General features: G+C 47.4%; 1 protein-coding gene across 1 annotated transcript in view; it reads left to right on the top strand.

Annotated features, from left to right (window-relative positions):
* The first annotated feature begins 2,176 nt into the window (after positions 1-2,176).
* Positions 2,177-24,070, top strand: part of slc60a1a (solute carrier family 60 member 1a) — an 80,610-nt gene continuing 58,716 nt past the window's right edge. Inside the window, exon 1 of the mRNA XM_078420897.1 lies at positions 2,177-2,403. Coding sequence (XP_078277023.1) covers positions 2,177-2,403 — 227 coding nt within the window. The remainder of the gene's footprint in view (positions 2,404-24,070) is intronic.

Raw genomic sequence — 24,070 nt, 5'->3', positions numbered from 1 at the left:
GAAACATGCAAATTCAATATTCAGCACTCATGGTTAGAATTGAACCCATGTTTCTGGCACTGTGAAGCAGCGGCGGTAGAGTTGTTGCCTTACAGTGCTTACAGCGCCAGAGACCCGGGTTCAATCCCAACTACGGGTGCTTGTCTGTACGGAGTTTGTACGCTCTCCCCGTGACCCGCGTGAGTTTCCTCCGAGATCTTCTCTTTCCTCCCATATTCCGACGACGTACAGGTTTGTAGGTTAATTGGCTTTGGTATGAATGTAAAATTGTCCCTAGTGGGTGTAGGATAGTGTTAATGTGCGGGGATCGCTGGTCTGTGCGGACTCAGTTGGCCGAAGGGCCTGTTTCCGCGCTGTATCTCTAAACTAAAGCAATTAAACTAAATAAACGAAACCAAACTGGTATTACACAAAGTGGTATTGTTATTTGTTGAAAGGAATAGTTTGATTACATTTGACAAGGGGACGAACGGGATTAATCATAAACTATTTCAAGAGGTGAGGGAATTGGAACTGTTGTCTCATGTTGGAGCCAGGCTTTTACATGCAAAGATGAGAAACAGCTATTTTTACTGGGCAAATACTAGGAATTTAAAATTTCAAATCGGTGCTTGGACAGGTAGATCGACACAAAAAAAGCTGGAGTAACTCATCAGGTCAGACAGCATCTCGGGAGAAAAGGAATAGGTGACATTTTGGGTCGAGACTCTTCTTCAGACCCCCGACTCTCAGTCTGAAGAAGAATCTCGACCCGAATCGTCACCCATTCCCTCTCTCCCAGATGCTGCCTGACCTGCTGAGTTACTCCAGCATTTTGTGATACCTTCGAGGTATGAAAAGTTTCAGAACAAATCACAGCCGGCACCGATGGCCAAGGAGCCCACAATGGTCAATTGCTGGCTGTGGTGAAGGTGATAACGAAGAGCTAAGAACATTAAGTTTAGTTGTGTTTGGAGGTGCAGCTTGGAAACAGTCCCTTCGGCCCATCGAGTCCACGCCCGTTCACACTACGTTCTGAGTTATCCCCACTCAAATCAATCTGCTGCGCCCGTTGTTCAAGATTATCATCGTTACTTTTTTTGCGCAACGTTCATTCTCTGTTCTTTTTCTCTCTACACCGTCGCCTATAACCTCTCGTTTCCCTTATCCCTGACTAGTCTGAAGAAGGGTCTCGGAACCAGAAACATCGCCCATTCCTTCCCTCCAGAGATGTGTTGCCCGTTCCGCTGAGTTACTCCAGCATTTCGTGTCTCTGGTTTAAACCAGCATCCGCAGTTCCTTCCCACGCGATTGCAATCTGAAGTTCCTTGTATCCACGATGGTTTACCCCATGTGGCTGCCTAACTGCGGCGTGTGAAACAGTGCTGTCGACGTCGTGGCTCAGTACAGCAGAAAAGTTTGGGGCAGTACCTAAACCTGTCAGTGGACCCTTGTGTGACTCACACGAAGCCACCACAACGGACACCTGACGCCCTGAAACACTCCCATCCCCTTGACTGGCTCCGCTTCCTCCTTGTAACTTATTCACTGCTTCCACCGGAGAGAGGGGTGGAGGGGGGTGGGGGGGAAGAGAAGAGAGAGAGAGAGAGAGAGAGAGAGGGAGAGAGGGAGAGAGAGAGAGAGAGAGAGAGAGAGAGAGAGAGAGAGAGAGATGCACGTTAACCATTACACCAGAGTTTAACCCAAACTGGCTAACATTTGATGAAAAGTGCGTGGGGCAACGATTGAAGTCTTGCTCAATACCTATATTGAGCCCCATCCATGGTCAACGATTAATTCCACGTCTTCCAAATTGGGGGCGAATGGCTTTGAGATTAATTGGGCGCAAAGTTTAATCGCCGGACGCGGTGCGGAGAAAGAGTTAATTACCTGGAGCGAGGAACGTATAAAGGGCGCACTGCCGGCGCAGTCCAAACCTCCTGTTTGTGCGTTTGTGTTTTAAGAGGTGGTGTCCGGAGTTGTTAGGAGACCAGGACATAAGCACCTACCTGCTCGAGAGAGAGAGAGAGAGAGAGAGAGAGAGAGAGCATTGCACCTCCTAACACTCCGTGTGGAACCGCGAGAGCCGCCCAGGTGAAGTTTAGCAGAAAAGTTGAGGTTTGGCTGTAAAGTTTCGCTCAGTCTCGCCAGGTTTAGTTCAGTGTCAGAGCCCAGCTCGCTTGCGTGTGCCTCCGAGATGTTCGAGGATCGCCGCTGGGGTCTCTTCAAGCGCAACATGCAGCCCACCCTCACCCTCTGGAGCGCCTTCTGCTCTTTCGGTCTCTGCATGGCATTCCTTGGACCAACTCTGCTGGACCTCCGCTGCCAGACCCGCTCCACTCTCAAACAGATCACTTGGGTGTTCTTCGCACAGAATTTCTGCGTCTTGGTCGGGACCATCATCGGCGGACTCTTCAAGAAAACGTGAGGCTTTTAAAAAAATACATCAGATATTTTGTTGTTGTTGCAATAAACCCACAGACTTGCGAGCATTCATACATACATACATACATGCATACATACATATATACACACACATATAGACATACATACATACATACATACATACATGCAGACATACATGCATACATACATACTACATACATGCATACATACATACATACATACATACATACATACATACATACATACATACATACATACATACATACATACATACACACAAGCATACATACATACATACATACATGCATGCATACATACATGCATGCAGACATACATAGATACACGCAGACATGCATGCATACACACATACATACACACATGCATACATACATACATACACACATCCATACATACATACATACATACATACATACATACATACATACATACATACATACATACATACATACATACATGCATACATGTCTGAAGAAGGGTCTCGACGCTGAAACGTCACCCATTCCTTCTCTCCCGAGATGCTGCCCGACCTGCTGAGTTACTCCAGCATTTTGTGAATAAATACCTTCGATTTGTACCAGCATCTGCAGTTATTTTCTTATACATACATCTATACATACGTACATACATGCATACATACATGCATACACGCATACATACATAAACTTTACCAGTCAAACATTGCTGTAATTCCGATGCATTCCCATTTCTCTTGGACTTTACCGGCGTTTTTAACTTTCGCGATTGTTCGTAGTTTTGTTTAATCTATAGGTTTTGAAGATTTGAGGGATTATAAAACCGGTCAAGCCAAGCATCGTTTTCGACGATAGGAAGTGTGTGTTACTGGGGTCGCCCTGTGTAATCTAGACTGTTTGGGGAGTTTTTTAAAATTTACATCTGTGACACTACGTAGATGACAAAATTCATCTCATAAGGTTGCAAAGCGTAATTTTAAAGTTAAAATGTCCTTTGGCGCTTTAGTTGGGAATGAAAGGGATAAACAAATAACACGCCCTTCATTACCGACACTTTTGTAAAGTGCTTCACAGCTAAGGAAATGGCCTTGAATTGTAGTCACCGCCGTGATGTGGATGGAAAACAGGGCTGTCGGTTTGGGCACAACAATCTCGCACAATCAGGCAGCGTCGCGGCAATGACCGGAGATTATGTTTTGAATTGTTGATTGGGCAACTCGTGTTGGGTGGCACATCTGAGTAAATGTTGGCCAGGCCTCTGGGGATAGTTTGGGGCCCCAACGTGTGTGAAATCACGAGAGGAATAGGTCGGGTAGAGGCTCATAGCCTCTTGCCCAGTGAGGCAGTGGAGACACAGAGGGGAAAGTGAAGGGGAAAAGATTTAATAGATAAAGGATAACCTTTCCACACAAGAGGTGTATGGAACGAGCTGCCGGAGGAGGTAGTCGAGGCAGGGCAGGGACTATTGCAATGTCTAAGAAACATTTAGTATAAGAAGATAACTGCAGATGCTGGTACAAATCGAAGGTATTTATTCACAAAATGCTGGAGTAACTCAGCAGGTCAGGCAGCATCTCGGGAGAAAAGGAATGGGTGACGTTTCGGGTCTGAAGAAGGGTCTCGACCCGAAACGTCACCCATTCCTTCTCTCCCGAGATGCTGCCTGACCTGCTGAGTTGCTAAGAAACATTTAGACGGGTAAATGGATAGGACAGGTTTGGAGGGGTATGGGCCAAACGCAGGCAGGTGGGACTAGTGTAGATGGGGCATGTTGGTCTGCCATGGAGTGATACAGCGTGGAAACAGGCCATTCGGCCCAACTTGACCCCCACAGGCCAACATGTCCCAGCGGTGTGGACAAGTTGGGTCGAGGGGCCTGTTTCCGCGCTGGATGAACAGTGCAAAGGGTTCCCCCTCTCTCGACCAGAGCACCGACAACAAGACAAGGATCTGTTGATAGACACAACATGCTGGAGTAACTCAGCGGGACAGGCGGCATCTCTGGAGAGAAGGAATGGGTGACGTTTAATGTCAAGACCCTTCTTCAGACTGATGTCAGGGGAGAGGGAGATGCAAAGATAAGGAAGTGGGATGGAGATCAAGGAAAATGTAGAATAGGTCATGGTTAGGTGGGAGAATTCTGGTAACCCTGTTGATGCAGGTCGAGATCATCTTCGGCCAGATCCTTGGAGTTCCCTGATCTTTAGTCCTTGGGATCTGTAACTTCCAGATGGGAGATTATTCGGAATTGCGGTGTGACCTCTGGACCTAATAAAGGCAGCACCTCCAACAACGCAGCACTGCCTCAGCACCACACTGGGGCCATAAAAACAAGGAAAATAGGTGCAGGAGTAGGCCATTCGGCCCTTCGAGCCAGCACCATCATTCAATATGATCGTGGCTGATCATCCACAATCAGTACCTCGTTTCTGCTTTTTCCCCCATAGCCCTTGATTCCTTTAACCTGAAGAGCTAAAACTAACCATCCCTTGAAAACATCAAAGAGGATGGCTTCGAGTTCCCCGAGTGGGTCTGGAACTCACGACCTGAGAATAAAAGGTGTACCTTTGGAAAGGAGACGAAGAAGAATTTCTTTGGTTAGAGGGTGGTGAATCTGTGGAAGCCATTGCCACGGATGGCTGTGGAGGCCAAGTCATTGGGTATTTTCAAAGCGGAGATTGACACGTTCTTGATTGGTACGGGTGGCAAAGATTGGGGGGAGAAGTGCAGGAGAATGGAGTTAGGAGGGAGAGATAGATCAGCCATGATTGCATGGCGGAGTAGACTTGATGGGCCGAATGGCCTAATTCTGCTCCGATGACTTATGGAGTTATAAACTTCAACACGGAACGAAGGGTCATTCCAACTTTGCTGAATCTGTTGGTTTAACATCATCTGAAAGAGGGCACCTCCATCTTTTTTTAGTTCTGATGCAGAATGTGGCTTGAATTAATATGGTGGAATGTATGACAGTGGCTTGAAATAATATGGACAAAGTATATTAAATATACAAAATTGCGAGGGGCATAAATGAGGTGAATATCCATAGTCTTTCCCCCAAGGTAATGGGAATCTAAAACTAGAGGGCATGGTTTAGTCTCGTTTAGAGATACAGCAGGGAAACGGGCCCTTTGTTCCACCGAGTCCGCGCCGACCAGCGATCACCTATTCACACTAGTTCAAAGCCATCCCACATTCACATCCACTCCCGACATTTAGCGGACAATTCTGCAAGAGGCCAAATAACCTACAAATCTGGACATCTCTGGGATGTGGAAGCAAACCGGGTGAGCCACATGGAGGAAAACCACATGGTCACTGGGAGAACGTGCAAACTCCGCACAGACAGCAGCCGAGGTCAGGATCAAACTTGGGGTTCTGGTGCTGTGCCACTGAGTTGCCCGCTAAGGTTTAAGATGGGCGGGGAAAGTTTTAAAAGGGGCCTAAAAAACATAGTGGGTGACTTGTATTGAAAGAACTGCCAGACTGGAGGAAGAGGTGGATATAATAATGACATTAAAAGACCCTTAGGCAGGTACATGGGTAGAAAAGGTTTGGAAGGATACGGGCCTGGCAACAGCAAGCGGAACTAGCTCGTTTGGCATCTTGGTCAGCATGGACTAATTGGGCTGAAGGGCCTGTTTCCATGCCGTATAGCTCAAAGACTCTATAATTCTATCTTTGGCATGCTAACTGTACTAGACTCTCAAAACTGGTTCCTGCATTTTCCTGATTTTTATTCCCCAGAAATGGGATCCAATTCTCATGTTCATTCCATCATATTCTCTGGGATTCCTTTTTCTTTAAATTAAAAAAAATAAAAATAGTTGAAATCCTAAATCTCATCTGTAAATGACAATATTTGTAGTAAGTGCTGGAAATAAGAGAGAGGAAAATATTAAAAAGGTGTTGGTGATGTGGAATGGGCTGCCAGAGGAGGTAGTTGAGGCAGGTGCTATAACAACATTTAAAAGACATTTAGGCACGTATATGGATAGGAAAGGTTCATTGTCACATGTACCGAGGTACAGTGAAAAGATTATGTTGCCTGCCAACAGTCAGCGGAAAGATAATACACGATTACAATCGAGCAGTCCACAGTGTACAGAGATGCATGATAATGGGAACAATGTGAATAATGTTTGGTGCAAAGTAAAGTCCGATCAAAGATAGACCGAGGGTTTCCAATGAGGTGGATTGTAGCACAGGACTGCTCTCTGAACTACTACTTAGATGGATATGGACCACAAGTGGGCATCTTGATGGGGCATCTTGATCGACATGGACAAGGCGGCACGGTAGCGCAGCGGTAGAGTTGCTGCTTTACAGTGAATGCAGCGCCGGAGACTCAGGTTCGATCCTGACTACGGGTGCTGCACTGTAAGGAGTTTGTACGTTCTCCCCGTGACCTGCGTGGGTTTTCTCCGAGATCTTCGGTTTCCTCCCACACTCCAAAGACGTACAGGTATGTAGGTTAATTGGCTGGGTAAATGTAAAAATTGTCCCTAGTGGGTGTAGGCTAGTGTTAATGTACGGGGATCGCTGGGCGGCACGGACTTGGTGGGCCGAAAAGGCCTGTTTCCGGCTGTATATATATGATATGATATGATAAGTCGGGTCAAAGGGCATGTTTCCGTGCTGCATGACTATGACAATGATTCTCAGTTCTATGGGGAGCTGGCATGAACCCAGTGGGCTGAATGGCCTGCTATCCTATATTATAAATTAGTATTCAGGTTATCCAGGAAGATAATTTGGTCCTTGAAATCTGTCCATTTTATTTCTTGAATGATTCTGATGTTTACACTGCTATCACCCTGGAAGAATAGATATTAAATTGTATCGGCAAAATAGTCAATATAGGAAATGCAGTAACCAATTTACAGAGACAGGATCCTATAAACGTCAGTGCAATATAAATAGATCTGTTTTACTACTGATGTTGATAATCGGTGGCTGAGTGGTGCAGCTGCTGCCTCACAGCGCCTGAGACCCGGGTTCGATCCTGACCCTGGGCGCTGTCTGTGTGGAGTTTGCATGTTCTCCCTGTGTGGGTTTTCTCCCGGTGCTCCAGTTTCTCCCACCTCCAAAGACCTGCGAGTTTGCAGGTTAATTGTTCCAAGTATGTCGGGAGTGGATGCGAAAGTGGGATAATACAACCAGAGTGAATGGGTGATTAATGGTCAGCGCGGACTCGGTGGGCCGAAGGGCCTGTTTCCACGCTGCATCTTTCAGTGCAATTCAATTCAATTCACATCTTGGTCGGAACACAGGAAAGAGCTCCTTTAATCTTTATTTGATTGTTTCTTGGGATCTTGTACGCAGAGCAGGGGGATAAGATAGTGTAATATCTCATCTAAAAGATAGCACCTCCATAAATACAGATAAATATCTCTCTCTGCTACAATGAACTGACATCCAAGAAGATAGCCTGAGGTTCCTGGAGTGGGATTGGAATCCATATCCATCCAACACAGAAACGAGACTGAACACAACAATGACTGCAAATGCGTTTGGTGCTTCAATGTGAAGAAATATCAGTCCAGAATATAACCTTTTACAAATTAATAAACCTTTTGAGTTCAAAGTTAATTTCAGTTTTACTTATCCATTCTCATAACTGTGTAAAACCTAAACGTGTTCAGTTTTAGTTTAGCTTAGAGATACAGCGCAGAAACAGGCCCTTCGGCCCACTGAGTCCATGCCGACCAACGATCCCCGCACACTAATGCTATCCTACACACGCTAGGGACAATTTACATTTACACCAAGCCAATTATCCTACAAACCTGTACGTCTTTGGAGTGTGAGAGGACAACTAGGGCATCCGGACAAAACCCACGCAGGTCTCGGGGAGAGCGTACAAACTCCATACAGCCAGCACCCGTAGTCGGAGGCGAAATCAGGCCTCTGGCGCTGTCAGGCAGCAACTCTACCGCTGTGCCACCGTGCTGAGTTTTTTTGTTTTTGTTTTTTGGCAAACTGTTGTTTCAATCTGACAAGAGGAAAATCTGGGCAAATTTCTGAAAATGTTTCTTTCCCTGAGGTGGACATTTGAGTGAATCAACTATTTGTTGAGATTAAAACTTAGTTAAAATACATCCAGTCTGGGTGACATTGGAAGCTGCATGTGATGGTTTAAAATAGGGGGAAAAACACGTTATGAAGTTGAAAGTCTAAGACGGCAAGTGACTTAAAAAAGTTAAGGAATTCCAATTCTATAGTGTACCTGCATTGATGCTAATGGTGTTTTGAAAATCCATTTGCTTTTTCAGATTACAGATTAGTTTATTGTCATATGCATCAGGGCGGAATAAAGTTCCTTGTTTACTTGAAGCCCGTAAAATAAACAGTTACATGCAGTAATGATAAATACAACAATAAATACTACAATGAGTGCATAACAGAAGAACAGTGCAAGATTGTAGTGCATGGTTTTGGAACAGTGGGATAGACATACTGGCACAGCTGGTAGAGCTGCTGCCTCACAGCGCTAGAGACCCGGGCTTGATTCTGACCTCAGCTGCTGTCTAGGCTGTGTTTGTTTAGTTTAGCTTAGTTTAGAGATGCAGCACAGAAACAGCCCTTTAGCCCACCGAGTCCGCACAGACTAGCGTTCTCCACACTATCCTACACACACGAGGGACAATTTACACTTCAGTGGAAGCCAATTCTCTGAATGCATTCAAAAGAGAGCTAGATAGACCTCTTAAGGATAGCGGAGTCAGGGGGTATGGGGAGAAGGCAGGAACGGGGTACTGATTGAGAATGATCAGCCATGATCACATTGAATGGCGGTGCTGGCTCGAAGGGCCAAATGGCCTCCTCCTGCACCTATTGTCTATTGTCTACACTTGTACCAAGCCAATTAACCTACAAATCTGTACGTCTTTGGAGTGTGGGTGGAAATCAAGGTCTCGGAGAAAACCCACGTGGTCACAGGGAGAACGGCCAAACTCCATACAGGCAGCACCCATAGTCAGGATCGAACCCGGGTCTCCGGTGCTGCAAGCGCTGAAAGGCAGTTATTCTTCTGCTGCGCCCTTGCATGTGCTCCCTGGGACTGCGTGGGTTTCCTCCAGGTGCTCCGGCTTCCTCCACATCCCAAAGCCGTGCCAGGTTTGTAGGTCAATTGGCTTCTGTGAACTGCCCACGGTGTGCTAGGAGTGAATGGAAAAGTTGGATAATACAGATCTCATGTGAATGTGTCATTAATCGGTGGTCATCGTGGTCTCTGTGTGGGCCATTTGGCCTGTTTTCATCGTGGTCTCTGTGTGGGCCATTTGGCCTGTTTTCATGCTGTATCTCAAAACTAATAATAATGTAAACTTTCAAAGATTTGATAAAATCAGAACTTTGAGAAAAAAAACACAATCTTTTAAAATCTGAATCGAGGAAAATGGGCAAAGAATGGCTGACTTACATTTCTACAGCATATTATTTTCAGAACATCCTCAAAAGCCATTGAAGCACTTTTGATTTTGAGTCACAGAGTCATACAGTGTGGAAACAGGTCCTTCGGCCCAACTTGCCCACACCGAGCAACATTGTCCCATCTACAATAGTCCCACCCGCCTGTGTTTGGCTCTTTTCCCTCTAAACCTGTCCTTTCATATATGTGTCTCATTGCTGCTTAAACGTTTCAATAGTCAATAGACAATAGACAATAGACAATAGGTGCAGGAGTAGGCCATTCAGCCCTTCGAGCCAGCACCGCCATTCAATGCGATCATGGCTGATCACTCTCAATCAGTACCCCGTTCCTGCCTTCTCCCCATACCCCCTCACTCCGCTATCCTTAAGAGCTCGATCCAGCTCTCTCTTGAAAGCATCCAACGAACTGGCCTCCACTGCCTTCTGAGGCAGAGAATTCCACACCTTCACCACTCTCTGACTGAAAAAGTTCTTCCTCATCTCCGTTCTAAATGGCCTACCCCTTATTCTTAAACTGTGGCCCCTTGTTCTGGACTCCCCCAACATTGGGAACATGTTTCCTGCCTCTAATGTGTCCAATCCCCTAATTATCTTGTATGTTTCAATAAGATCCCCCCCCTCATCCTTCTAAATTCCAGTGTATACAAGCCCAATCGCTCCAGCCTTTCGATAGGTGCAGGAGTATTCGGCCCTACGAGCCAGCACCACCATTCAATGTGATCATGGCTGATCATAGTCCCTTTCTCATCTACCTCCTCCGGCAGTCTGGAAAAAGTTACTTCTCGGATTTCTGTAAAATCTTTCCCCCTTCACCTTAAACCTATGCCCTCTGGTTCTTGATTTCCCCAACTCTGGGCAAGAGACTCTGTGCGTCTACCAGATCTATTCCTCTGCGCGTCTACTAGATCTACCAGATCTATGTTGTATACCTCTATAAGACCATTGTGGGTTGAGTAGCAGCTAATTTGCACAGAGCAAGCAGCAATGTGGGAAAGGACCAACAAAGATGCTTTAGAAATGTGGTTTGTTGGGTATGTATGAACAAGGGCACAAGAATGTCGGTGTATGTAATTGATCGAAACAGTAAATATAATTGAAGTAAGGAATTTCCACCTATAATAGATAGGTGGAAGGAGGCCACTTAGCTGAATTGGCCTGTTCCACCAATCTCGGTCACAGTTAATGTGGATTTTCCTGCTTTGCTTCATTTCCCTTTACCTAATAATAATTTACGTTCGTAGAAACAAAGAACTACATGTGCTGGTGTAGACCAAAGGGGGACACAAAGTGCCAGAGTAACTCAGCGGGTCAGGCCAGCATCTGTGGAGAGAAAGGATGGGTGGCGTTTCGGGCTGGGGCGCTTGGTTTACGTTATTTGCCTTGAAACCTCCTGTTGGTCATTCTTCCACAGCCTATTGTAGAGAAATGGAGCATCTTGAACTGTCATTCCTCTTCACCACCAATGCATAAGTTCATAAGTGATAGGAGCAGAATTGGGCCATTTGGCCCATCAAGTCTACTCCGCCATTCAATCATGGCTGATCTGTCTTTCCCTCTCAACCCCATTCTCCTGCCTTCGCCCCATAACGGTGGCGCAGAGATAGAGTTGCTGCCTTACAGCGAATGCAGCGCCGGAGACCCGGGTTCGATCCCGACTACGGGCGCTGTCGGTATGGAGTTTGTACGTTCTCCCCGTGACCTGCGTGGGTTTTCTCCGAGATCTTCGGTTTCCTCCCACACTCCAAAAGACGTTCAGGTTTGTAGGTTAATTGGCTGGGTAAATGTAAAAATTGTCCTTAGTGGGTCGTATAGGAGGATAGTGTGCGGGGATCGCTGGGCGGCTCGGACCCGGTGGGCCGAAAGGGACTGTTTCCGCGCTCTATCTCTAAACCGTGCTAATCAACTGCAGACTGCAGCATCTACAGAATGCATTGTTGTTGCCCGCCCGCATCATCCTGACAATGTTTTTCAAACCCACAACCTCAATCACAAAGGCCAATGAATCAAAGGCCATCTTCACCACCCTGTGACTATGCACCTGCACTCCCAAATCCGTCTGCTCTGCCACACTCTTCAGTGTCCTGTTACTCTCTTTTTGCTGACTAACACGTTGATTCTACTTGCCCGCGGCACACTGGCGCAGAGGATGAGTTGTTGCCTCACTGCGCCAGAGACCCGGTTTTGATCCTGACTACCAGTGCTTGCCTGTGCGGAGTTTATACGTTCTCCCCGTAACCTGCGTGGGCTTTCTCCGGGATCTCCGGTTTCCTCTCACACTCCAAGGACGTACAGGTTTTTTTTTTTTAAATCAAAAATATTTATTCAAATATTAAAATAATATACAAAATACATTAAAACCAAAACAGAACCCACCACCAGAATTACTATACAAACAACTATACCAATTGAAACTATTATACAATTATATTACAATCGCCATCCAGGATACATCCAATCCCCCGCGGTGCCCAGCGGTCCCGGAAATCCCCCAGGGTGCCCCATGGACAACGCGCAGTCCCTCTCCAACACCACCCAGGCGCGGACGTAACCCCGGAAAAGGGGTAGGCAGCTGGCTCGGGCAGAGCCCTCTTCCGCCTGGCGCCGTGAGTCGCGGATGGCCAGCTTGGCCAGGCCCAGGAGCAACCCAACCAGGACATCTTCAACCCTCCTACCCTCTCCCCTACGCACAGGGTGTCCAAAGATGAGGGTGGTGGGTGTGAAGTGCAGCCAAAAGGCAAGGAGCTGCCCCTTTAGATATTGGAACAGGGGATGCAACCTCACACACTCCATATACACGTGGTACACAGACTCTTCCAACCCGCAAAAGTGGCAGGCGGCTGGCGAGTCTGTGAACCGCGCGAGGCAAAGGTTGCAGGGGAAAGGACGGACAGGTTGGTAGGCGAGTTCGCTTTGGTCAAATTGTAACTTGTCCCTAGATTCTGTAGGATAGTGTTAATGTGCGGGGATCGCTGGTCGGTGCCAACTCGGTGGGCTGAAGGGTCAGTTTCCGCGCTGTATTTCTAAACTAAGCTAAACCTGCTGTTACCACCATTTTTAAAATTAAATGATGGCTGAGTCGTGAATGAATAAACCAACACTGATCATAATTTTTCAATTCCATGTTTCTTTATGAAGACTGATTCTGTGCAATAACAGCATTCCCCCCAAAATAAAGCCAATGTTCCTTAAAAGACCCCCCACCCACAAAAAAATGGTACAATGTAGAGACCCCTTTGTGACTAATAAATGCCTTTGGTTCTCAGGACATGTGTCACTTGGTTTAAACAATGCTTCATTGTTTCAAGTTGAGAAAATGGACAAAACTATTGATTTGTTTGCAATGACTTTCCAAAGTAGACAATAGACAATAGGTGCAGGAGTAGGCCATTCGGCCCTTCGAGCCAGCACCGGCATTCAATGAGACCATGGCTGATCATCCACAATCAGTACCCCGTTCCTGCCCTCTCCCCATACCCCCTGACTCCGCTATCATTAAGAGCTCTACCTAACTCTCTCTTGAAAGCATCCAGGGAATTGGCCTCCACTGCCTTCTGAGGCAGAGAGTTCCACAGATTGACAACTCTCTGAGTGAAAAAGTTTCTCCTCATCTCCGTTCTAAATGGCCTACCCCTTATTCTTAAACTGTGGCCCCTGGTTCTGGACTCCCCCAACATTGGGAACATGTTTCCTGCCTCTAGCGTGTCCAATCCCTTAATGATCTTATATGTTTCAATATGCACAGTTGGCTTCCTAAAATCACAGGGTACGTTCAAATTCTTGATACCTCCTCCCACAGAACTAGAATGCAATCCAATCCTGATTTGTAAAAGCAAAGGAAAAGCCCTGGCCAATGCCAACCAAATTGAAATGTGATTTGGCTTTCAAAATACCACCGCGCGTAACCGCCATTCTGCCTTGGGCAGCGACAAGATACAACTCAACGACTTTGAGAGTTTCTAGTTAATCTACGGGTTAAACATGGCCACCATCATAGTCGAACGATAATGGGCGAGGAGCAAGGCACGTAGGAGAGGAGAGGGAACCTGGGTCTGGCCTACCGCGCCTTCAGTGCTCCACTTCGAGGACACAGGTGGACGGGCGAGGAGAGGGACATCAGTCCGCTGGTTGATCCAGCTATCTAAGAAAGGCGATGGCTGGAGGCCCTGCAGCAGCCTGAGGCTCACCTGGAACTACGGTTGCCAACTGTCCTCGTATTAGCCGGGACATCCCATAATTTGGGGCTAAATTGGTTTGTCCCGTACGGACCGCCCTTGTCCCGTATTGGTAGGGTTGCCAACTTCCTCCCAAATAAGGGACAAAGGGTGACGTCACCGCCCCACGCGCCCTCACCCAGCCAGCGGCCATGTGCTCCCGCTCCACCAATGGCGGCCCAAGGCAGAATGGTGGTTACATGTGGTGGTATTTTGAAAGCCAAATCGCATTTCAATTTGGTTGGCATTGGCCAGGGCTTTTCCTTTGCTTTTATAATCAGGATAGGATTGCATTCTAGTTCTGTGGGAGGAGGCATCAAGAATTTGAACACACACTGTGATTTTAGGAAGCCAACTGAGCATATTGAAACATATAAGATCATTAAGGGATTGGACACGCTAGAGGCAGGAAACATGTTCTCAATGTTGGGGGAGTCCAGAACCAGGGGCCACAGTTTAAGAATAAGGGGTAGGCCATTTAGAACGGAGATGAGGAGAAACTCTTTCACTCAGAGAGTTGTAAATCTGTGGAACTCTCTGCCTCAGAAGGCAGTGGAGGCCAATTCCCTGGATGCTCTTAATGGTAGCGGAGTCAGGGGGTATGGGGAGAAGGCAGGAACGGGATACTAATTGTGGATGATTAGCCATGGTCACATTGAATGGAGGTGCTGGCTCAAAGGGCCGAACGGCCTACTCCTGCACCCATTGTCTATTGTCTACTTTGGAAAGTCCTTGCAAACAAATCAATAGTTTTGTCCATTTTCTCAACTTGAAACAATGAACCATTGTTTAAACCAAGTGACACATGTCCTGAGATCCAAAGGCATTTATTAGTCACAAAGGGGTCTCTACATTGTCCCGTATTTGGGAGTGAGAAAGTTGGCAACCCTACCTGGAAAGTGGGAACCGCTCAGAAAACATAGAGCGTGGACATGGCGCCTCTTGCGCGCGGGATCAGCGGACTATTTTTGCGTGCTTCCTCACCGGGGATGTGCATGGGTATGGCGATACTCTACTGGACTGTTTGTAAGAAAATGGTTGCTCTGTGCGTTTGCACTTCGCGCAATACGTGACAATAAAAGCACCTTTGAACGTACCAAAGACCATCGTTTGGGCATAACTCCAAACAATTTACAATTTGCCCTATGGGGAGATATTAGGACCAGTCGTCAAAGAGGAACGTTTTGAGCGCATCCCTAATGAACAAAATGAGGTGGGAGAAGGGTCTTGACCCAAAACCTCACCCATTCCTTCTCTCCAGAGATATTGCCTGTGCCACTGAGTCCCTCCAGCTTTTTGCGTCTAAAATGAGGTGGAAATTGTAAAAAGGACATTTCAGGGACTAAGGCCTCAGCAACCAAGGACATTGATGCCAGTGTGCAGGGATGAGTATTGGAAATCAGAACGCTTTAGAGTGAGATTTAGAGGGACATGGACCAAACACAGGCAGGTGGGACTGGCGATGTGACATCTCGGTCGGCACGGGCAAGTCGGGCCAAAGGGCCTCTTTCTGTTCCATATGACATGACAACTGCAGGAAATAAACAGCTCAGCAGCATCTTCCTCAAGACCTTTTCGTCTGGTTGAAGTGGCTTGACCCGTCCCTTACCTCCGCAGATGCTGCCTGACCTACTGAGTTCCTCCAGTTGGTCTCACTTTTTTGCTACAGATTTACAGTGGCACGACTGGTGGAAACATGTTCCCAATGTTGGGGGAGTCCAGAACAAGGGGCCACAGTTTAAGAATAAGGGATAGGCCATTTAGAACTGAGATGAGGAAAAACTTTTTCAGTCAGATAGTTGTGAATCTGTGGAATTCTCTGCCTCAGAAGGCAGTGGAGGCCAATTCTCTGAATGCATTCAAGAGAGAGCTAGATAGAGCTCTTAAGGATAGTGGAGTCAGGGGGTATGGGGAGAAGGCAGGAACGGGGTACTGATTGAGAATGATCAGCCATGATTACATTGAATTTCGGTGCTGGCTCGAAGGGCCGAATGGCCTCCTCCTGCACCTATTGTCTATTGTCTATTGCACCGCCAGAGACCCTGGTTCGATCCTGACCTCGGCCGCTGCCTGTGTGGAGTATACACATTCTCCCTGTGACTGCGGAGGTGTATCGGATGCGTATGTTCTCCCCAGACCGCGTGGGTTTCCTCCGGGTGCTCCGGTTTCCTCCCACATCTCGAAGACGTCTTTTTAGGTCAATTGGAATCTGTAAATTTCCCCCTAGTGTGCAGGGAGCAGGTGCAGGGTGGAATAAAATAGAACCAGTGTGAATGGGTGATCGATGGACTCGGTCGAGCGAAGGCCCTGTCTCCATGCTTTATCTCTCAATCAAAAAAAGTGCACCTGGACTCAGTGGACCGAAGGCCCTCTTTTCATGCCGTATCTCCCAATCAAAAAAAAAAGTTTTTGCAATCTCTTGTGCCTTCAAAGCACTAGTTAGTTGTGTAAAGCATTGGTCGGGCTGCATTTGCAGTACCGTGTGCGATAAGCGAGTTCGGTATCGTAACTGCGTATGCGTGAGTTTGCCCTGGTCATGGGTCATTCTCGCCAGCTGAGCTACTGAGTGCGCACATTATGATCGATAATTGTTTTGACCCGCGTTTCATCGGTATTTTCCAGTTTTGCTTCTTCGAGGTCAGAAAGTACTGCTTTCAAAACTATTAACTAGGTGTATTTATGGTTCATTTGCACAAAACTACGATGATTTTGGGTGGTTTTATTGGCTTTTCCTTGGGGTGGGCGATCATTTGATACGCACATTGTTAGGAAGAGTGGGTATTTGAACTTAGTTGATCCTGGGGATTGAATAATGGCAGATAGAGGATTTCCCATTCAAGAAGACTTGATGTTTCGCCAAGCCTATTTAGAGATTCCCCTCCCAGCGGTGGTTATCTGCAAATGACCAGAGAAAAAGTACACAAAACCAAGAAGGTTGCCAAGGTACGCATTCATGTTGAACGGGCCACAGGTCGTCTAAAGTGGTTTAACATCCTGAGAAACACGTTACCCATCACTTTAGTTCCGTAAAGGTAGACACAAAATGCTGGAGTAACTCAGCGGGTCAGGCAACATCTCAGGAGAGAAGGAATGGGTGACGTTTCGGGTCGAGACCCTTCATCAGTCTGAAGAAGGGTCTCAACCCGAAACGTCACCCATTTGGCCCTTTCTGTATAGCACATCGGTGTTTTCAGTCCAGTCCTGTTTATTGTGGAGGTAGACACCCAGGTACTTATAAGAACCCACCCTCTCGATGTCCATTCCCTGGATGTTCACCGGTGTCGGGGGGACCTGGCTGTGCCTGCGGAAATTCACCACCATCTCCCTGGTTTTCCCCGCGTTGATCCGGAGGCGGTTCCGCTGGCACCAGTCCACAAACTCCTCGATCAGTTCTCTGTACACCATGTCCTCGTCGCCCGTGATAAGGCCGACGATGGCAGAGTCGTCAGAGAACTTCTGTAGATAGGAGTCTGCAGAGCTGTGCCTGAAGTCTGCAGTGTACAGGGTGAACAAGAATGGAGCTAGCACTGTTCCCTGCGGAACCCCAGTGCTGCAGACCACCCTGTCCAAGACCAGGTCCTTTGTCCTCACATACTGTGGTCGGTTGGTGAGGTAGTCTAGAATCCAGGATGTGAGGGGGTGAACCACTCCTGTGCGCTCAAGTTTGCCCCCCAGAAGCCCCGGCTGGATGGTGTTGAATAGTGCTTTGGAATTGCCAATAATGGATAAAAAACATGCCAGTTGAATATTTAGGAGGTGGCATGTCATGGTTGTTGTAAACGCGATAGAGGGTTGCTTGCTGGCATTTTGGGGTGGGGGGGGGGGGGGGGTTTGGGGGGGATACTGGGATTATTTCTCAGACAGTCAACTCCATCATTCTTGCAGGTATTCAAGTGAAAGACCATATAACTCTCTCAGCACATTTGGCATATTTCCTCATAGTTCAATACAATACACATCTCAATCAGTAAATGTACAGAAGTTCAAACAACTCTTAATTTCTATCATTTCATTTAATCATTTATCAACCATTGTTTCAGTGTACATTAGCCATTAAGTTCCATGTATAGGTTTAGAAGTAGTCACACATATGCATTGTACTTATGTCGAGTTGCATCACAAAACTACATATTGATTTTGACTTTGTTTCAAGTAAACAAAATTAAAATGTATGTCATATACCATGAACATCAGGTTAACTCGTCTCTTGTTACTTAGACCGAGAACTCAAGACGGAAAATCCCATGATTCCTTGCGCGCGCGAGATACCAAACTCACTTGTTTAGGTTACTGCACCACAGGGAGGACCTGTTTAAGCTAGAGCAGATCCGGAGAAAATTCACAAGGTTGTTACCTGGATTTGATTACTTGAATTTAGCTTAGTTTAGAGATGCAGGGTGGAAACGGGCCCTCCAGTCTGCACCGACCAGCGATCCCCGCACACTAACACTTTCGTACACCGGGGACAAATTTTACATTTATACCAAGCCAATTAACGTACAAACCTGTAAGTCTTTGGAGTGTGGGAGGAAACCAAAGTTGTCAGAGAAAACCCACGCAGGTCATGGGGAGAACGTACAAACTCCGTACGGACAAGCGCCCGTAGTCAGGATCGAACCCGGGTCTCTGGCGCTGTGAGGCAGCAACTCTACCGCTGCGCCACCGAGTTATCAGGAAAGATTGGAACAGATGGGCTCTGTTTCTTCTGGAGTGAAGGAGACTGAGAGGGCGGCACGGTGGCGCAGCGGTAGAGTTGCTGCCTTACAGCGACAGAGACCCTGGCGCAATCCTGACTACGGCTGCTGTCCGTACTGAGTTTGTACGTTCTCCCCGTGACCGCGTGGGTTTTCTCCGGGTGCCCCAGTTTCCTCCGACACTCGAAAGACGTGCAGGTTTGTAGGTTATTTTGGCTTTGGTAAAAATTGTAAATTGGTCCTAGTGTTTAGGATAGTGCGACTGCACTGGGTAATCGCTGGTCGGTGCGGACCCGGTGGGCCAAAGGGTCTGTTTCCGTGCTGTATCTCTAAACTATGTGGATAAGTGTGAGGTTATCCACTTTGGTGGTAAGAATAGGAAAGCAGAGTATTATCTGAATGGTGTCAAGTTAGGAAAAGGGGACGTACAACGAGATCTGGGTATCCTAGTGCATCAGTCACTGAAAGGAAGCATGCAGGTACAGCAGGCAGTGAAGAAAGCCAATGGAATGTTGGCCTTCATAACAAGAGGAGTTGAGTATAGGAGCAAATAGGTCCTTCTGCAGTTGTACAGGGCCCTAGTGAGACCGCACTTGGAGTACTGTGTGCAGTTTTGGTCTCCAAACTTGAGGAAGGATATTCTTGCTATTGAGGGTGTGCAGCGTAGGTTTACTAGGTTAATTCCCGGAATGGCGGGACTGTCGTATGTTGAAAGACTGGAGCGACTAGGCTTGTATACACGGGAATTTAGAAGGATGAGAGGGGATCTTATCAAAACGTATAAGATTATTAAGGGGTTGGACATCTTAGAGGCAGGAAACATGTTCCCAAATGTTGGGGGAGTCCAGAACAATGGGCCACAGCTTAAGAATAAGGGGTAGGCCATTTAGAACTGAGATGAGGAAAAACGTTTGCAGTCAGAGAGTTGTGAATCTCTGGAATTCTCTGCCTCAGAGGGCAGTGGAGGCCAATTCTCTGAATGCATTCAAGAGAGAGCAAGATAGAGCTCTTAAGGATAACGGAGTCAGGGGGTATGGGGAGAAGGCAGGAATGGGGTACTGATTGAGAATGATCAGCCATGATCACATTGAATGGCGGTGCTGGCTCGATGGACCAAATGGCCTACTCCTGCACCTATTGTCTATTGTGACCGTGTGGGTTTTCCACGGGTGCTCCGGTTTCCTCCCACACTATTGTCTATTGTCTATTGACTATTTGCATGCCTTGGCAAGGTTTAAAAGCAAAGAATTTCACTGGGACTTGTCACATGTGACAACAACGTGTTCAATTCAATTCAATCCATCTACACCTGCCCATTCCTGGCCCATAACCTTCTATACCAATCCTATCCACATACCTGTCCAAATGTCTCTTTAATGTTATGATAGTACCTGAATTTATGTATGGTGCATCTGATCTGTTTGGACAGCATGCAAAGCAAAGCTTTTCACTGTACCTCGGTACACATGCAATAATAATAAACCTAAACCTTTGACTCCATAACGGTGAACTCGGAGGAGTTGTGACATTAGATTTATCACATCTCTGGTGGTGACTGTGATCTGGAGATGACCCAGACCTCCAAATGACTTGACTTGAGACTTTAGAGATGCAGTGTGGAAACGGGCCCTTCGGCCCATCCAGTCTGCGCTGACCAGCAATCACCCCGTACACTAAGCTACACACACTGGGGACAGTTTTACAAGTTACCAAATCCAATTAACCTACAAGCCTGTACATGTTTGCAGTGCTGGAGAAAATCTGGAGAATCTTAGGGTGGCGCGGTGGCTCAGCGGTAGAGTTGCCGCCTTACAGCGCCAGAGACCCGGGTTTGATCCTGACTACGGGGTGCTTGTCTGTGCGGAGTTTGTACGTTCTCCCCGTGACCTGCGTGGGCTTTTCTCCGAGATCGTCGGTTTCCTCCCACACTCCAAAGATGTACAGGTTTGTAGGTTAATTGGCTGGGTAAGTGTAAAAATTGTCCCGGGTGTGCGTGGGATAGTGTTAGCGTGCGGGGATCGCTGGTCAGCGCGGACCCGGTGGGCCGAAAGGGACTGTTTCCGCGCTGTATCTGTAAACTAAACTAAACTAAAAGGAACAGTGTGCAAACTACTTACAGGCAGCACCCTTGGTCAGGATTGAACCCAGTTCTTTGGCACTATAGGGCAGCAGCTCTACCAATGTGCCACGGTGCCGCCTTCTGAAGGTGTATCCTTCTATTGTGAGGCTGTGCCCTCTGGTTCTAGAGTCTCCCATTACTGGGAAACATCCCTTCTGTGTCCACTCTATCAAGGCCTCATTCAGTCTTGCGTCCATGTAACTTTCTGGGCAGCAATAAGGGGAAGACCAGATTGAGACTCACCCATCAGTATCACGAGTTCATACGTCACAGGGAAAGATTTAGGCCATTCAGTCCATTGAGTTTATTCCGCCATTCAATCATAGCTGATCTATTATTCCCTCTCAACCTCATTCTCCTGCCTTCTCCCCCCCTCAACCTCTGTCACCCTTACCAAATAAGGATCTTATAGAAACTTACAAAATTCTTAAGGGGTTGGACAGGCTAGATGCAGGAAGATTGTTCCCGATGTTGGGGAAGTCCAGAACAAGGGGTCACAGTTTAAGGATAAGGGGGAAGTCTTTTAGGACCGAGATGAGAAAGTTTTTTTTCACACAGAGAGTGCTGAATCTGTGGAATTCTCTGCCACAGAAGGTAGTTGAGGCCAGTTCATTGGCTATATTTAAGAGGGAGTTAGATGTGGCCCTTGTGGCTAAAGGGATCAGAGGGTATGGAGAGAAGGCAGGTACGGGATACTGAGTTGGATGATCAGCCATGATCATATTGAATGGCGGTGCAAGCTCGAAGGGCCGAATGGCCTACTCCTGCACCTATTTTCTATGTTTCTATAAATCTGTCCATCTCCACCTTTATTTCCTTTAGGGGTCATTACATAATCTACTTACGAAAAAAATAAGCCGGTTTCACAACCTTCAGAGTCAAATAAAATAAAAGGTGAATTGGCTGAAAACGTGGTTGTCAGGTGGGACATGGAAATTGGGCGTTCAGGCGCTAGAGGGTGAAGCGTCGTGTTGGGCAGGTCCCTGTGTTCCTCCATAAATAATGTGAAGTGCTTGTGGCTGAATCGAGTAGGCCGTGTCACGTTGACTCAACCTCCAAGAAAGGTCTCGACCCGAAACGTCACCCATTCCTTCTATCCGGAGATGCTGCCTGTCCCCGAGTTACTGCCTGAGTTACTCCAGTACTTTGTGCCTATCTCCCATGAGGCTTCCTGGTTGGTGGCAGACATGTTTGGTCACCTGACTCTTGGGCAAAGGCTCTACAAGGCGCTGGTCGGACCGCCTTTTGAGTATCGTGAGCAGTTTTTGGGCCCCACATCCGAGGAAGGATGTGCTGGCAGTGGAGAGGATTCAGAGGAGTTTTTACAAGAATAATCCCGGGGATGATTGGGTTAATGTACGTTGAGCGTTTGACGGCCTTGGGCCTGTGCTCGCTGGAGTTTACAAGGATGAGGGGGGGGGAGACCTCGTTGAAACTTACCGAATAGTGAAAGGCATGGAGAGAGTGGAGGTGGAGAAAATGTTTCCACAGGCGGGAGAGTCTAGGACCAGAGGGCATGGCCTCAGAATAAAAGGGTGTACCTTTAGAAAGGAGTTGACGTGGAATTTGTTTAGGCAGTGGTGAATCTGTGGAATTCATTGCCACAGATGGCTGTGGGTGTGGAAGAATTTGAATACGGTATTAATTTTATTATTCCAGATTTTGTGGTGTATCACAAGATCGAGGTAGTAGGCCAATTAACCTTCTTCAAACCAGCTCATCCTAGGAGAGTGGGAGGAAACCAGAGATACCAGAGAAAACCTACGCAGTCACGGGTAGAACATGCAAACTCCGTGCAGACAGCACCCGTAGTCAGGATCGAACCCGGGTCTCTGGAGCTGTGACCATTGCGCCACTAGTTATGACTAGGCCAGATGCAATGAACTGAAGATGCTGCAATCTTGATCAAAACACAAAGTGCTGGAGGAATTTGGTGGGTCAGGCAGCATTAGCGGAAGGAATGGGCAGACCATGTTTTGTTTTCAAGGATCCTGATCTGACGTATCACTTGCTGCCTGACCCACTGAGTTCCCCCGGCACTTTGTATTTTGGTTCGTTTAGTTTGGAGATACGGCGCGGAAACAGGCCCACCGAGTCCGCGCCGACCAGCGATCCCCGCACACTCACACAATCCGACACACTGGAGACAATTCGCAATTTTACCAAGCCAATTTAACCTACAAACCTGTACGTCTTTGGAGCGTGGGATGAAACCGGAGCACCCCCCTAGAAAACCCACGCAGGTCACGGGGAGAAGGTACAAACTCCGTACAGATAGCGCCTGTGGCGCAGCGGTAGAGTTGCTGCCTTACAGCGAATGCAGCGCCGGAGACTCAGGTTCGATCCCGACTACGGGCGCCGTCTGTACGGAGTTTGTACGTTCTCCCCGTGACCTGCGTGGGTTTTCTCCGAGAACTTCAGTTTCCTCCCACACTCCAAAGACGTACAGGTTTGTAGGTTAATTGACTGGGTAAATGTAAATTGTCCCTAGTGTGTGTAGGATAGTGTTAATGTGCGGGGATCGCTGGGCGGCGCGGACTCGGTGGGCCGAAGGGCCTGTTTCCGCGCTGTATCTCTAAATCTAAATCTAAATGTAGTCAGGATCGAACCAGGGTTCTCTGGAGCTGTAGGCCGGTGGTACCTTAATGGACACCGTGCCCCCATATGGACACAGGGAGCAGAGGTTTCACACATCTTGTGTGAAATGGAAGATGGTTAACTGGCCAGAGGACCAATGGAATAATTGGGTCTCATGGTAACAATTGCATGGACAAGCACCTCACCCGACTGAGGCAGTCTGACTGGCTTCGGTGCTTCATGTTGAAGGTGGTGAGATGTGATCAACTGGTTGAGAGGTTGGATGCCGCGTGGAAACAGGCCCTTCAACCCACCGAATCCACTCCAACCATCAGTCAGCTGCAGAAGGGTCTCGACCAAAAAAGTTCCCGATCCATGTTCATCCAGAGATGCTGTCTGACCCGCTGTTACTCCTGTATTTTGTGTCTATCTCCCTATAATGGGGGCAATCAAAATGTTCCTCCTTTAGAGACTGAGGAAGGGTCTCAACTCGGAATGTCACCCATTCCTTTTCTCCAGAGATGCTGCCTGTCCTGCTGAGTTACTCCAGCTTTTTGTGCCTGTCCTCCTTTATTGTTGCCTGACGGCAGTGGGTTTCATTGGCCATGATGTACAATGTCACCTGTAACAATCTTGTGGTAGGGCGGCATCCTGGCA

This window comes from Rhinoraja longicauda, chromosome 24 (genome assembly GCF_053455715.1).
Source record: "Rhinoraja longicauda isolate Sanriku21f chromosome 24, sRhiLon1.1, whole genome shotgun sequence".
NCBI lineage: Eukaryota > Metazoa > Chordata > Chondrichthyes > Rajiformes > Arhynchobatidae > Rhinoraja > Rhinoraja longicauda.
The sequence above is the reverse complement of the archived record's forward strand: the minus strand, read 5'-3'. Positions and strand labels throughout refer to the sequence as shown.